This window comes from Micropterus salmoides, unplaced genomic scaffold (genome assembly GCF_014851395.1).
Source record: "Micropterus salmoides isolate LMB-PRFRI ecotype aquatic unplaced genomic scaffold, ASM1485139v1 Ms_hic_scaffold_7, whole genome shotgun sequence".
NCBI classification, from domain to species: Eukaryota; Metazoa; Chordata; class Actinopteri; order Centrarchiformes; family Centrarchidae; genus Micropterus; species Micropterus salmoides.
The window spans coordinates 33,821,396-33,836,612 of NW_024044459.1; the positions used below are offsets into that span (position 1 = coordinate 33,821,396).

The 15,217-nt window shown below is 43.0% G+C and overlaps 1 protein-coding gene across 11 annotated transcripts in view; it reads left to right on the plus strand.

Annotated features, from left to right (window-relative positions):
• Window positions 1-15,217, plus strand: part of fbrsl1 (fibrosin-like 1) — a 376,696-nt gene that overhangs the window by 278,090 nt on the left and 83,389 nt on the right. For all 11 annotated transcript variants that reach the window (XM_038704691.1, XM_038704683.1, XM_038704684.1 and 8 more), the window contains one exon: window positions 7,088-7,117. In XM_038704691.1, coding sequence (XP_038560619.1) covers window positions 7,088-7,117 — 30 coding nt within the window. The remainder of the gene's footprint in view (window positions 1-7,087; window positions 7,118-15,217) is intronic.

Sequence of the window (15,217 nt, forward strand, 5' to 3'; positions counted from 1 at the left end):
AGAGTTTGTCAGCCATCAGAGATTTTGTCGTACTGCTTATGCTGAGTTATCTACAGTAAGTGCTTTAATGTCAGATATTTAATATATTGGACTATGCAAAAATGGACATTCCTGTGTGGTTATTTTATCCAAAAATTGTATACTGATATTGTGATGTAAAATTATATTAACAGTAGTAGTAAGAGATTAAGATGTTATCCATATTGCCCATCCTGAGGTGAGGCATAGTCAAACACGCTTGCAGTACTTCTGTGCTGAATGTGCTTTTGTAACAGATTATTGGTGTCATGTTAACTAGGAATATGCAAGTAAAAAAACCTGTCTGGACAGCAGGGGTTGGAGGATGAGGTGTGCCCCTCATGGCCACCTGAGGAGAGAGCAGAGCGGAGAGAGCAGTTGAATCCAGTTCCAGCTATTTCCACAGGACACTTCATTTGTAATTCTGTACCCTGCCTACAATAATGTTTGATCGTTTCGGGGGGGGGACAGGAGGTGCAGGGAGGGGGAGAAGAGCTAAAGCTTTCTACCCCCCTTCAAACCCTCTACCCGCCCTCTCGCAATTGCTGTCACCCAGTATGAATGCCCCCTCTGGCCCGATGACAAGTCTAGCGTGAAACGCTTGGCTGCCCCCTGAAATTAGCAGTAGAGCCCCCCGGCGGCACATGCTTCTCATGACCAGCACACAGTGGGCTGCCGCCAGATTCTTTTCATTATGGCTGTGGCCTGCCAGCCCCCTTACTCTACCTCCTTCTGCCTCTTCCTCCATCCCACCCTCCCTCTCATCCTTCTTCCCCGTGTGCATAGGCCAGAGCTCAGTAAACAGCATCTGTAGTGCTCATCACATTGCTGCCTTAGTCAAGAGACGGAAGGAGGGGGCCAAGCTCTCTGTGGGTGTTGCTGTATTTTTGTGTATTTATGTGCGCATACAGTATGTGATTTTGTGAGTGAGTAAAATATGTATGTACTGTACATGTTTCTGTGTGTTGACTTGACAGGATTAGTGAGAGAGAGAGAGAGAGAGAGAGAGCTAGTAGTAGCAGTACAGGGAGTGAGAAAGAGCGAGAGAGGAGGGGAGTAGCAGTACAGAGCGATGCCTGGAGGCTCAATCTGTTCCTCACTGAGCTACATCAGTGTTAGAGACGGCGGCTTGGGCCGCGGGGAAGCCTCCACTCGCTCCATCAAACTGTCAGGCAGCCAGCGGAGCTGCACAGGGAGACTCTCAGCTGCCCCCGGGGCCAGTTCAAGTCAACATCCCATTTCCTTGCCTCCTCGCCTAATTTCTCCTACGCCCCGACTTAAATTTCCAATGCCCAGTGTCTGCAGCTGCAGCTCAGCAGCACCAGGCCCAGGGCCATGTCAAAACACTGGGAGGTACTGAGGGTTGTACATGCGTGTATGTTTGTGTGCGTTCACCTCTGAAGGCAAGATAGCGAGCTAGTTACAGTCACCTGGTCAACAGAGACAAGAAGAAGCCGAAGGGAGCGCTATGAAAGACGAGGTGCGTAAAAAACATAAATCAGTGTGTATGTGTTACCTATGTTCCCATTTTTCTTCCACGGCTATATTCATAACACTGTTGTGTACTCCCTGTCCCTTCAGGTTTCTGGCAGTTTTCTTTTTTCTCTCTGAGCTGAATAAATGCTCCCTGTCCTCTCGTACATCTGCCATTACTGTCTGTTTTTCCCTCGCCAAACTACTCCAAGGATCACACCAGCACCCCAGCCGGCTCTGTCACTCCCCCAGTGAGTGCTGAAAGCAAAGGTTGAGGGATTTCTTGATGGAAAGGACAAGGCAGTCCTAATTTAGTGAAGAGGGGGGACAGCTCTTCAAGTTTTCCCCCACCACTATCACTATCAATCTGTCGATGCACCTCCTCCCCTTCTTCCTCCTCGACCTCACCACATACTTTGCATGGAAGTGAAACAGAGCGCTGCCAGGTCTCTGTGCTGTTTACATGGACTCTGGGTAATGTTAAAGTCTGCTTAGTTTGGCCCCAGGTCAGGACTATATCTTTCCTCACCCCGGCTTGATTTACATGGCCCCCGCTGACTTCCCTTAAGTGTGTCAGGTCTGAACCAGAGGCCTCTGTGTGTCTGGCTAATGCAAAGAACATTTCTCTGAGCTTGTCTTTTTCAGTCCTCATTTACTTTCATCCTCTCTCTGTCCTCTTTCAGTGGGCCTCTGTGAAAGGAGCTTTTGCTGAAGCCGTCTCTCTGTTTGTACAGCCAACTCTGAGGGCCCAAGCTCAAATATGGTTTTACGTGAGAGCCTGTTTAGGCCTCTTCTGCTGGTCGATATCATTTCTACCCGGCAGAGCTTTTTCTCTCAATCTCATTCCCTCCGGAGCCTACATCTTCACTAGGATCAATACTTTCCTAATCCAGAGCTCCTAGGCTGACCCAGGGTAATCAGCTGACTTCCCATGCTGCCTGCGGAAGAGGTCAGGGGTCAAATGGCTGTATAGATTTGATCCTGTGATCAAATCACTTTGCTAGGTGGTGCTTTCAGATACAGCTAGTGGGGTCAAGAGCAATCACTTGGTTTTTTTTCTCTTTCTGTGATTGAGAGACTTAAATGCAGTGGTGCTATGTGAGCCGTATAAACCCTAATATTGATACAGCGCCATCACTTAAGTTCCCAAGACATGTTTTAGGTCTTGCTCAGTTTAGGTGCACAGTATCCATGCAATACTTACGTTATCTGAAGCCACCCAAATATATTTATTTCTTCATATTTGGATGCAGTTTCCATGCTTAGTGACTCGTGGCTTTTGTTTTACTGAGGGTGAGAACATAAGGGCATGCAACACAACATCCTGTTGATAAATTACGAAAGCTGAGTTGAGGTAAAGCTTCACCCTTAGCCACAAGGCCAAAGAGACCTTCAGATAGCCCGCTGATGTTTCAGGCCTAGCAGGAGGTCCCCCAGCGGACCAGAGGCTCTGCTTCCACGCCCCATCAGAGTGGCCATGGCGCCTTCATCCCCACACCTCATCCCAGCATCCGCAGGAGGGAAATTGCGGGTGGAAATTGGTGTTGTTCCACCAGTAGCCGAAACTGCTTTTGTCCTCGACTATCTAAATGGACCATTACCCCCTCTGTTCTCACCCTAGGAGATGTGGGTTTGTCAATACTCTTTCCCTCACAATCAGAGGTATCTCTCTATATGTTCCTGGAGAGATGACAAGATCAAGTGCTGCTGCTCTCTCGTTCAGTCAGATCCTTTGTGGCTTTTTCACTTTTTACATGCAGCATAAAGATATTCTTCTTACTTATCCAGTTTTTAATTTAAGACATTCAGTCACTTGTACAAAGCAATGTAAATACTTTGGAGAATCAAGATATAGTAGCCATATCTCAAACTGATAAATTCAGTGTTGAAGTTGGTGCATCATTGTTTTAGAGTGCCATGAAAGAAAAACAGTTGGGACCTTAGTGAAATAGTGTGAAATTAGTAGACAGTTGTTTGTACCCTTTTTCTGTTATACCTTACTTTTGCATCTGAAGTAGCTTACTTGCATTCTTTACAACATAATCAGGTGGAAACGCACGTAAAATGATTTGATAACAGGCAAGCTTTTGTCACAAATTGTATTGTCAAACCACAATCATGCATATTCTCTCCTTTTTTGCTTTTATTCATTTTATTTATTTATTTATGTATTTTGAGCAGGAACCAACACTGACACTTAAATACCAGCAGAACAGGCAGTTATTATTTTGCCTGTTTATTGTAGATTTCTTGCAGCAAGTACAGGGTTGTGATCAGCATTCAGGCAGACAGTCGTTGATGCTGTGCCAGCATTTGCGTAGCCAGGCAAGTTCCTCCTCTGTTCCTCTCTCTATCGCTGAGGCAGAATTCATGGCAGACTGTCCTCTGAGTGTGACAAGTGGAACTGTGTGATTAATTTGGCCAGTCGTTTTAATGTGCTCCGGGATGCACAACGCTTATTGTCTTCCCCTTGCACGTCTATCGGAATCTGCCAGAGAAAATGTCCAGGAGAATCGAGACATCCATCCCCTCCCTCCCTCCCTCGCTCTGTTTTTTCCCTTTTGCTCCTCTCTCCTCATCCCTGCCTCATTTCAGGGCTGAGCTACAGGGTCGTCATGGGGGCCAGCCCAGGTCGAGGCCCGGCTTCAGCCAGGGCCGCTGGCGGAATAAATCTCCTGTCTCTGAAGTGTTGAAAGCTGTGTAAATGTCAAACGCATCCATCTGATGTGCTGGCTGAGGGGAAGGGGAGTTGGAGAGGAGGTGGGATGCTGGGAGGGAGGGGTGTAGATGAGCCATTCGCTGAAGCTGGTCCCCTGTTACCCTCCGTAGCTGGCGGTTGCCAGGTGCAGATGTTGCTGCTTGCTCCCTGCCTCTGCCAGCCAGTATTTTTCTCTTTTTCTTTTTGTTTTTTTTGGTTTGTTTGGTTTGTGAACATCTATGAGAGACACAAACCACTAGGGGCTTGGCTCCTGTCAGGCAGCTTAGTGAGCTGCATATCTCTCCGATTTTAACAATGTCCCCTCTGACCACCAGACATGCTGTTTAGGGAGGTTTCTGTTTGGGGTTGTGGATTTGCATTTGCATTTCCATCATTTTCTTGTATAGCCTTGCTGAAAGTCTTGTATCGTGTGTAGATATTCAAAGAAGCACAGGGTGCTAAATGACGTGGTCCTCGTCTCACAAGAGCTTTTATCTTGTATTTTCATAGGTTCATTGTAATCTTTTTTTTTTATCCTTTTTTTTTTTTGACTCAACCAAGTGTAATAGTCCAACAGGGCAATCACATACAGTCAAGACAAAAACTGCTCTAACACTACCTCCATCCGTCCATCCCTTCATTTCTATAGCATCCCCCCTGCCTGTTCTTACTGTTGTTTTGTTCCCCCCTTCCACCTGCTTCTCTCTCCCCTGCTGTGTTGTGTCTCTTGCTGTCTCTGTCTGAGCCATAGCTAGTATTCCTCTTTACGCTCTGCTGCAGTGCATGCTTCTTGTAAAGGGATAAGCACCATGCTGTGCTCTTTTGATATTATTTTTCCTCCTCGCCAGCTCCAGCCTTGTGAGGCCTCATCTCTAGTGTCATGGCTACTGCTGCAACAACAAGGCCAAGCATGCACCCAGGGAATAACCAAGCCAGTTGTTCATCTCCATCACCTAGGGTTTAAACTTGTACCCAGTAATAGAGGGGAACTCGCAGCCGCTGTGAGATGGAAGTCATCTGTTCAGCTGCATGCTAAGAATACCTTTACACTGGTTTCCTGGGCAAAGTTGGATTTTGGATCACTTTTCCTCTTTTTGTCATTTGTAGATGGATCAACATGGAGAGAAACATTGTTTTGAATGTGACTCCTTTCAGATAAAATGCCACAGTGGTGAGGGAACAAATGGGTGGTGATTACAGGTTGCGATGTGCCTCTAACTGAAATGGCTGATAATTAATTTGTCCACAATCTGTAGTCTGAATGTGGAACTGATTGACAAGAAGCCTACGCCACTTTCTCTTTTTAATGCCCTGCACTATGTAATGAAGGTCTTTTGACAAGCAAAGGCGCATAAATTAGGGTTTGCAAACATTCCCCAAAGGAAAAGAGGACATGCTGCATAGAAATGTAGCCGGAATTTCAAATTTCAATACAGAGTTTTAATTTCTCATTTTATTATTAGTGGTCATTAATTATTATGGACATTTTTCCTTAGTTTTTCCATGGAATTTTTCATATTTAGCTAATATAAATAATCACATTATTTACTCCAGCAAGTAAAACGCCTCATGTTGAACATACTCTTTTAATTCTCCAACAGGTGTATGTTCTTGTTCTGTCTTGTGTAATAATGCTTCAGCATGAACAATTGTAGCTCAGGCATTTTTTGGAGTTGTAATTCTGCAGATAGAAATGCAAACACAACAATAAACCCTCCAAAGAAGTTGAGCTACAATGTTTTTCACTGGACTCCTGCTGTATCCGTTGTCTTTGTAGAGTAGGATGAATCACGGGGCATGACAGCCCCCTCCCCACTCTCCTCTCCTGAGAGATCTTGGCCACTGAGCCCTTGCACTGATTACTCTCGTTACTTAATTATACATTTGGACCCACCGCACTCGCAACAAAGGGCTGCTGTGCCTCCATTGACCCAGCTCCCTCCTCATTGTGCCCGACTCTGAAAGGGAGTTAAACAAAATAAAGAGGGTCCACTTAAATATGTTGCCACAGGGACTTAATTGACAGATTGATGGCAGTTTTTCACTGGGGGCCCTCTCCTTCTCTGTGAGGCTCTTCGCATGAATTGCTCCTCATGCATCCTGCTGTGAGGTCCAGTGGGACTGGCCTGTAGCTCGGCCACCTCTGTTTCCACAACTTCACCATCTATTGTCCTGGGGGAAAGATTTACCAGCCAACAGCATTTAGCAATAAATGAAAGTGAGAAACGGAAGCAAGGATCTTGTGGGTTGGATTTAAGTTAAGGAATGTTCGCCATTAAAAGTACATTTACATTATTTCAACTGACAGGATGGGACGCGTGTTATAAGTGATGAAAAACCATTTTGAAAAAAAATCTAATGTAAGCCAGGGTTATTGACTTCACACATTCTTTTGGACTAAAATGAGTGTTCTGCTTGTGAACATGTCAGGAATGAAAAGCTGTGGACCTCTTCTCAAGATATTTGAGTCTGATGGCTTTGTATTTGAATGGTGAAAGTGTTGAAGAAAAAAACATTTCACATCTTTACTGAACAGAAGGTGATTTGGCCTTTGGACGTGCTAGACAAGGCACATTTCAGAATACAACTTTTCATGTTATTTAGTTCCTTTATCCCTGTAGAAGTCTGACATACAAATTAAAGACTGGTTTGTCACAAGGCGGATTTGAAATACCACAGTTAATAGGCACTGTGTTGAGTCTAAGCTCTCTGTGTCCTTGAGATACTATCGTCCAATTTTAAAGCACTCTTAAAAGGCTAAATGACAAGTTTGCTCTGAAAGCTGTCAGTGAATGAGAGGTTGCACACAAAAATAACATCTGCACTCATTATGGGCTACGGGGGGAGCCAAATGAATAATTCCTTATATTTCCTGTGTCTGTCTCTTTTCTGTTACAGTGTGACAGCGAGAGTGACATTGACGACAAGGTAAGACTGTTTTTGCTGTGTTTATTCTCCCACCACATGAAGTGTCTGAGAGTTGTGGAAATTTGATCTCTCAGCTAAAAGAGGGAAACAGTCATAGTGTTGTTTTTGGAAAACGACAAGTGCTAAAAGACACTGCCTGTCCAACCACTGCTGATCACTTGCATCTTACAGAGATAGACCAGGAAAAGGAAAGTGCAGTACAAGTTTTTCAGTGTTAGTTTTCTGTTTTGCGGTGTAAAAAGATATGGCATCTATTATTTTTGGAGTGCTTTATGCCTGAACATGTCTTAAATATGTCTAGATCATAGCGTATGCTACATACAATAAGCTTTGTATTTGTGTGTGCATTTAATCTTATTGCACAACACATTCTCACTCCCGACTCATCACATATTGACGCTTTGTCAAGACCAAGATCAATATGGTGGTGTCGCTTTTTAACGCACTGGTTACCCCTTTACCGTCATTTTTAGATGTTTACGGCTCCGCTGTCAACTGCTTAGCAACAATAAATATGCAACGTCTGATAAAGTTAGCAACAATAAACAACGGCACATTATTAAAGTTGTGAATCGTTGCAATTTGGTTAGGTATAGGCACAAAAAGTACTAAGTAAGGGTTAGGAAAAGATCATGGTTTGGGTTAAAATAACTACATACATCAGTTAACACATAAGTTAACTAACGTCACTTGTGTAACTTACGTAATTTACATAACTTGCGTAACTTAAATAAAATATTTAATATTCACTTTTTGTTTCACATGGGACACGAACCCCTGTCTCCTGGTTCAAGGTCAGGGTTCTGGCTCCACCCACCCCAACTACCTCCTTACTCAGTCTTTTTTAAATATCATATGCCTACCTTTACCGTCAAAAGCTGACGCTACAGGGCTTCCCTTACTGCGTTAGGGATCCCCACTGCGTTACAAACTGAAGCCGATGGGTCTTGACCAGAGCACAGCACCTGTCACCTCTATCTGCTAGTTTCTCTAATATAGCTTTTAGCATTATCATAGTGACACTTTGTGCCTCTTATTTAATCATTTTAGTTTAACATTTGAGGATTTTACAATGATGCCTATGTTCCAGTCACAGAAATACATTCCTGTTTTTCTCAAAAACCGAGGTCAAGTTTTTAAAACAGAGCGAGTTTATGTGTTTCACAAGGTGTCCCTATTCCTTAACCTAATCGACGATGGCAACCAGAAGTCAGCTACTCACTTGTGCTGTTTCCATTTTTGCCGGGGTGAAGTAACAGAGAATCACCTTGTGAGACAGCCTTTCATCTTTTAAACATGGAATAACTAAAGCTGGAGCTAGTATTATCAGCAACTTGGTGTGCTCAGAAAAACTGCGTACTATTTTAGCAGTGATGTCATCAAGTTTTAACCATTTGACAGATGTAGGCTATCAGTTTCACTTCTGTGTGTTTGTTTATCCAAGACTTGGGGGTGGTTGTCTGATGGCAGCCACCTGGTTACAAGATGAAACGCCTTTGGGGAACCTCACACATTCTAATTCCTCCACAGTTTAGCAATTACTCCCTGGTAAATGAATGAGATAGCACGCCTAATCTCCTGTAAGCTTAGCTCCCAGTTCTGTGGAAATGTCTGCGGCTCTCCCTATAAATAATACATTGATAGCAGGCCCAATTTGCATTAACTGTAGCCTGGCAAGTCAATAGGCTTTTATCTCTTCATTGAAGCGAGAAGGAACCGAGGGCACTAGCTAGTTGACACGACAGAGAGACGTAGCGGGCCTGTCAGTCTCCATACGGCTCCCTGGCATCACTGTAGGGGGTAGAGAGGGAAGCAAAGTAGGAGGGTAGAGTGTTTCTTTTTCAGAGTGTTTCCTTTTCAGGGTTTTGTTTTCCTTCCTGCTCTTATCAGTTACATGAGACAGTTCTATATAGTGTCACAAATCTTGACATTTAAAATATAAAAGTTTGATACTACGATACTAAACAACACTACTAAAAGAAAGAGAAGAGAAAAAGATAAGCAATGCTTGTGTGGTTTTGTAGAAATTCAGCGGTGTTGCTGTGTTGTTAGTTAGGTATCAGCCTGTTGAGAGAAAACAGCTCTATACTTGGAGTTTGGCACCAGTTATGTTGGCCAGTTTAGCTGGACTGGGATACAGTTCAAGACATGGTGGACTATTAGATATTGCTGCTAAGTTTTGTGCTGTCTGAATTTTGTACCAATTGTTATACAGTCCACTGTCAAGAGCCAGACTGCATCTTTGCCTCCTCAGGCTTTTCTCCTCTCATACACATTGTCATCAATATGTCATTAAGTGGTATTTTAGCTTGTGAAACACACATTTGAAAATGTATTATTGCGTCATGAACAATGAATACTGAACGCAATCTATGAAAAAGACTTTTACTTTACTTCACACTCACACTGTGAAACATACCCAATATAAGGGTAAAAAGTATTTATTATTCTCTGAATATGATATCTGTACCATTATTGTGAATTGCAAAGGCAGCTAAATAAAACTGTAATTGAAAAATCTACTGGTTGGCAAGAAAGATGTAACCGAGGCTACAGTAATGAGTTGTCTTGGCTTGATGTCTGTGAAGGTTCTCAGTCAACCAGGTCATAGTATCCAAGGAAGGTCAAAGTCAAGGGCAACTGGTCTTGACTTACTGTAAGTGTGTAAAACAATTGATTGTCACTGCAAGATCTTTTACATGCTTGCATGTCTCTTCAAGCTTCGGTTTCGGTTCTTAGTTTTCATTCTCAGTTCTTAAGTTCTAACTCCTGGTCTTGAGCCTTTTTTTGATGTGGGGGTGGGCTTTGAGCTTAAAGGTTAAATTTTTGTCAAATTCATCTAAAATCTCCTCATGGTCCACTAGCTGTCCTTTCTGTGTGTGGTCTGAGGAAAAAAACAGTGTTTGAACAACATCCTGGCTCTGTAAGTGGGAAACAAACAAAGTGTCTCGGACTCAGCAATACAACACTCTTCCAGTCATTCCAGCCATGATTTGCGTGGCAGGTGATGTTAAATGACTTGCCTACAGATGTTCAGCCAGGACATGCTGTTGTTGTGATATTAGCTATAGTTATGAGTTGAGAGTATCGCTGTGTGTTGGCTCTGGGACCGTCTCGTCCTCTCTGCATGTAACCTACAACTTAGCTAAAGTTAGTTACATTGGTTGCTGTGTTGTTGTTCACGCTACAGTTGTTATGGTATTGAATTTATCTAGAATTGACCCTTCGCTACGCCATGCCCCCCTTATTTACTGGGTAGTGTTGCTCTTTCTAAGTCTGACAAACTGTTGGACATGTCTGACTTTTATTACGGCGCTGCCACTGTCTGTTACTGCCCTCTCTGGAGAAATATTGTCTAATTTTTAGAAAACGCAATCTCAGAAAGAAGCAGACAGTTTTGCAGTTGCATTGTGCATTTGAAGGTTGTATTCAGGCTCTCAAACTGACGTGAAAGAAATAATGAAAGAGCCTACCAGTCACAGAGTAAAAGTGAAACACCGCCTGACGATTGAGACAAAGGACAACAACATTAAGGATTAACAATGTTTCAGTATGCCTGGTTAGGTCTCCATTCACTATCACAGTCATTGAAAAGCAGAACAGCGGGGCTTTATAACGTTACATTCAGTAGGACGTTAGCTAGCGTTAGCTAACTAACATTACATTAGGAACAATCCACAGCGGACATTTTTCTGGCTTTAGAAAGTGAATAATTTGCATTTCTCCTGTCAACCTGTTAGTTATTGTAACGATTACAAGTGTCCCAGGAACAGCGTTTGACCATATCAAGGAAAAATACAGCAAAAGAAAGCTAGAAAACGACTCCTTTTGCATTAGAGTCAATAGACCACAGCCATGAAAGTGTCGGACCTCAGTTAGAGCAAGTCCTATACTGTGCTGTGATTGGCCAGCTGCATATTCGGGGCATGGCTTGGCGAAGGTTCAATTAAAATCAGAGCAGACTTCAGACCCCTAACTCATTTAAAACTACTTTGAAAGGTTATAGCAAATCAGTAAATATTTCAAGCTTTTCATTACATAGAGTAATAAGGACCCGTGGCACTCCCAACATAGTGACATACGGTGTGAACGTCCTATTTGAAAGCTTTTCATCGAAGTAAAAATAGAGACCCAAAGGGTAAGTATTGATATTTTCCATTGTTTGAATGATGGTAATGTTCCATTCCCAGGAGCAGAGGTATTAAACACAGAAAAGTGTTTGTGGCCAACAACAAATGTAAACAAACAGCATAATTCCAAAACAAGTTTCACTATATCAACACTGTTGATGTACATGTATTTGCCAAGAGTGCAAGAAGAAAAGAACATCTGGATAAAGGCTAAAGCAGTGCTGACCTTTTCATTTCCTCAGTAACACATATTATCATAATCACGTTGATGAGAGTTGCAGATCATCCATAGCAAATTGCTGAGGAAAGAAGTAGACTGGGGAAAAATTCTTTGACAGGCCATCACCAAAAGCAGAAACAAAAAGTTGGTATAAAAACTGGCTACCATGAGGAGAAAGACAAACACTGTCATTTGTAATTGCCCGCACTCAGGATAACTCGACAGCGATAATTTTGTGCAACGTTTTGCTGAAACAGGTGCCAGCTCCTCCCGTATCTTTCCAATGAAAACAAAGACTCCTTTCACATCAGATTACCAGCCACCTGAACACGCACATTGTCAGGATTTCACAGATTAACTTAATTAGAATATTGCTTCCAGGTGTGCCCCCGGGGTGCAATCAGTTACACTGTATTTGAATAAAACTGACGAGTTGCTGCCACAGCAAAGTCAGTTTAGATTGCTGTACCTTGTGAAGCTTGAGATAGCATGCAGTGACGTGTTTCCAGAACGCGTCAGACTTGAATTCTTTAAAGATTGCTGGGTCGCCTCCAGTTCAGCGCAAGGCTGCTGTGAGGGGGGCCTTTATGTATGATTGGTCTAGCCTTGAAGAAACGAGCAATCAGAATCTGGGTATTGTGTTCTCATCACTGGCATTTCTTCTTAGGAGGCCTATCATCTGATGTCCAGGATTACATGATGTTTGACAAAGTATTCAGTGTTCGTTTTAAATAAAATAACAGCCTTGACCTTGAACTGCCTCGCTTATGTCTGCACCCAGGAGGAAAACCCACATAATTAAGGATTCCTTATGGAGAATTAGGTTTTCCTTGTCTTCACTGTTATTAAAGCAGCACTTGGTATGTTTGCGCATAAACATGCTACATTAGATGCTCATGAAGGAACTAACCACATGTTGGGTAAATCGCTTGGCAATACAGAGACTTAAGTGTATTCAAGTATTTTTGAGGCCATGCTATGGAACTGGGAACTCCATTCATTCTTTATTGTTGATCCAAACACTTTGAGCCCCTTAATGTCTCTGTGTGACTGTCAGTTGATGTACTTACATGCCCCAGAACACGTGTTAGCTGTTTAGTGCTTCACAAAAAATGTGTTGAATGAATGGGTTGTGCTTGTGAAATGGTGACATCTGTGATAACAAGACATCACAAAGATAGTGTCTGATATAAATGTGAATGAGTATGTTATTTAACATAAATGCTGGTTAGATATTTTTATTTGGTTCATTTTGAATGCTCATTAGGGTCAGTTTAATGCTTTTTTGGAAATGTTTTAATAGTTCATTGTTTCTTTTTTTTTGCTGTAACATACTTACAAGTAAATGTAATAAAATGTTTTAGGTTAAGCATTTTGATGACATTCGTTGTTTTTAACTTGCTTTGTTTGGTTTGACAAGAACTTTTTGAAATGTATACATATCATAAAACCATAAATTGTTATAAATGTAGAAAATCTGGTCACACCCCGTCTGCTCCACCTGTAATCCATGAGCCAGCCAATCCTGCCAACCTCTTACATGCCTGCGATACTCCAAGTCAAGACGGTCATTTTCTGTCATTGGCAATGCAGAGAAAGAAATAGAGTTTGTTCATGCACTCTCCTGAAGTGTCATCCTATCTCCGTTAGGCCCCACTTTGCCGTCCTCACTGGCTCCTCCAATTTCCTCTGTATTCTTTCTCCTGTGCAAATAATACAGTGGCTGTCTGTGTGTGTGCGAAACGTTAGCATGAGCCGCTTTCTTTCTCTGCAGCCCTTAACACAGTGGCCTCGTGTCAGGTGCTTTACCGCCACCGCCGCATCACCATAGCCACAGTGGAGAGCACCAAGGTCGGCTAATTCTATTTGGTCTTATTTGCCAAGCAGTCACTCAGCAGAAAGTGTATCTGTCTCCGGGGGAGTCTCCAAGGACCATTACCACATCCTGTCTATGAGCTCTTTTATGGCTGTGGTGTACTCATCTGCCAGGGCAGCGCACAGGCTGTGATTGACACATTAATTCCTCCTCTACCCCCTTATCTTCCTGCTGTGCGCAGAATGAATGCCGTATCACTGCGTAGAAGCGTCTCTACCGGCTTATCAGTAATGGCTCGTCAGCTAATGGTATCCTCCCAGCTGATGTATTGGGGGGTACGCCCTGTGAAGTTAACAGTGCATCGAAAAACAAGCATGCTGTGGGGATTTCAAACAAATCCGTTAACACCACCTCTCTATTTTTTTTCTCTTCCTCTTCTGGTATTTCCTCTTTTTTTATTTACTGCCTGCTCTCTATCTGTCAGCTGTCAGTTTTTACCTCCTTCTTCCCCCTCTGTCGCCATCTTGGAAAAGGAAGAAGGCAACAGTAATATATATTCATGTAGGTATGTTCCCCCCTCCTACATACTCCTCCCAAACCCCCGCTGCTTTGCAAAATCCAGATTGGTCTCCAAGAGTCATCATATTCAATAACAAACAGGCCACCCACCAGGCCGCTGACAAGCTTAGCGTTTTTTTTTATGGACAGAAAAATGGACCGACTTAATGTTTCGACACAAGTGATCATCCGTCCTCATCTCTTTAATGAAATTAGATTAAGTGCACCTGGGAAAGAGCTGAGAAAGCAGAATGCCTTGCCACCTTCTTTAATCTAAAACCAATTTGCCAGTAATATTCCTTTCCCCCCAGCTTGGGATTCGCCGGCCCTGATTCAAAATGGAGGAGGAACGAGATGAGACCAGAGCTGACTGGTTGCATTCAGCTCCCCACAGGCACTGTGAAATTAGAACTGACACCGGCAACACAGGCCTTAATATGGAGACGTCATTTTTCTCCTTTCGCTTTTGTCTTTCTCTCTCCCTCTCTCATTCTCTCCCTTGTTTTTCTCCGTTCCGTCCTCTATTCACCACAGATTCGGTCTAAGCCTGAAAGTAAAACAAAACAGAAAAATTAACCACCCCGCCCCCCCTCCCCTAATTTCTGTAATGTTTGGATGTAATGCCTCTAGTAAGTTTAAGGGGTTAAGGTTAAGATTGGAGTTATGCCGTCATCAGCTTTGTAGGAGAAAATAGTGATGACTTCTAGCTTTGTAGATTGGCCAAAAATAAACATCTCATGATGTCCCTCACGTCTAGCTATTTCCCTGAACCTGGAAACATTTATCTCTTTAATTTTATATTGAGCTGTTTGCAACATGTATTTATGGTTAGATCCAATTCATGTGTGCTCTGCAGGCTAATGTTTTTTTGTTTGTTTGTTTGTTTGTTTGTTTGTTAGTTTGGTGATTTTTTTTTTTTTTCTTTTTGTGGTTGTCAAGCGATACATGTGTTGTACATTTAGCACAGTGATCAAGGAGCACATTTGGATTGGTCTCTGAAGTGAAGAAGGATGCCCTTAGTCTTAGCAGGATGTGATGTGTGTATGTGTGAAAGTGAGTGTAACCCTCAGCGGTGAAAACCAGCCCCAGTGCATGTTGGGAAGAGGAGGCGTGATGACAGAGAAAAACTTCTGCAGGGCTAGCCAGCAGACGCAGCCAACTGACATCAGCAAAGTCGGCTTGTCACTAGCAATGCATGTCATACAGCAATGCAGGGACAGTCAGCATTGCTGTGGCGTCATTGATGTGGCACCCAATAGCCTAAATAGCCTCCAAATTCTTTCTTAAAGGTTAGCACTGATGTTGGCATTGCAGATGAAAATAGAAGGGTTGCGGCAAGCAAAACCACGCCAGCCACTCAGAACAGGGGAGGTGTG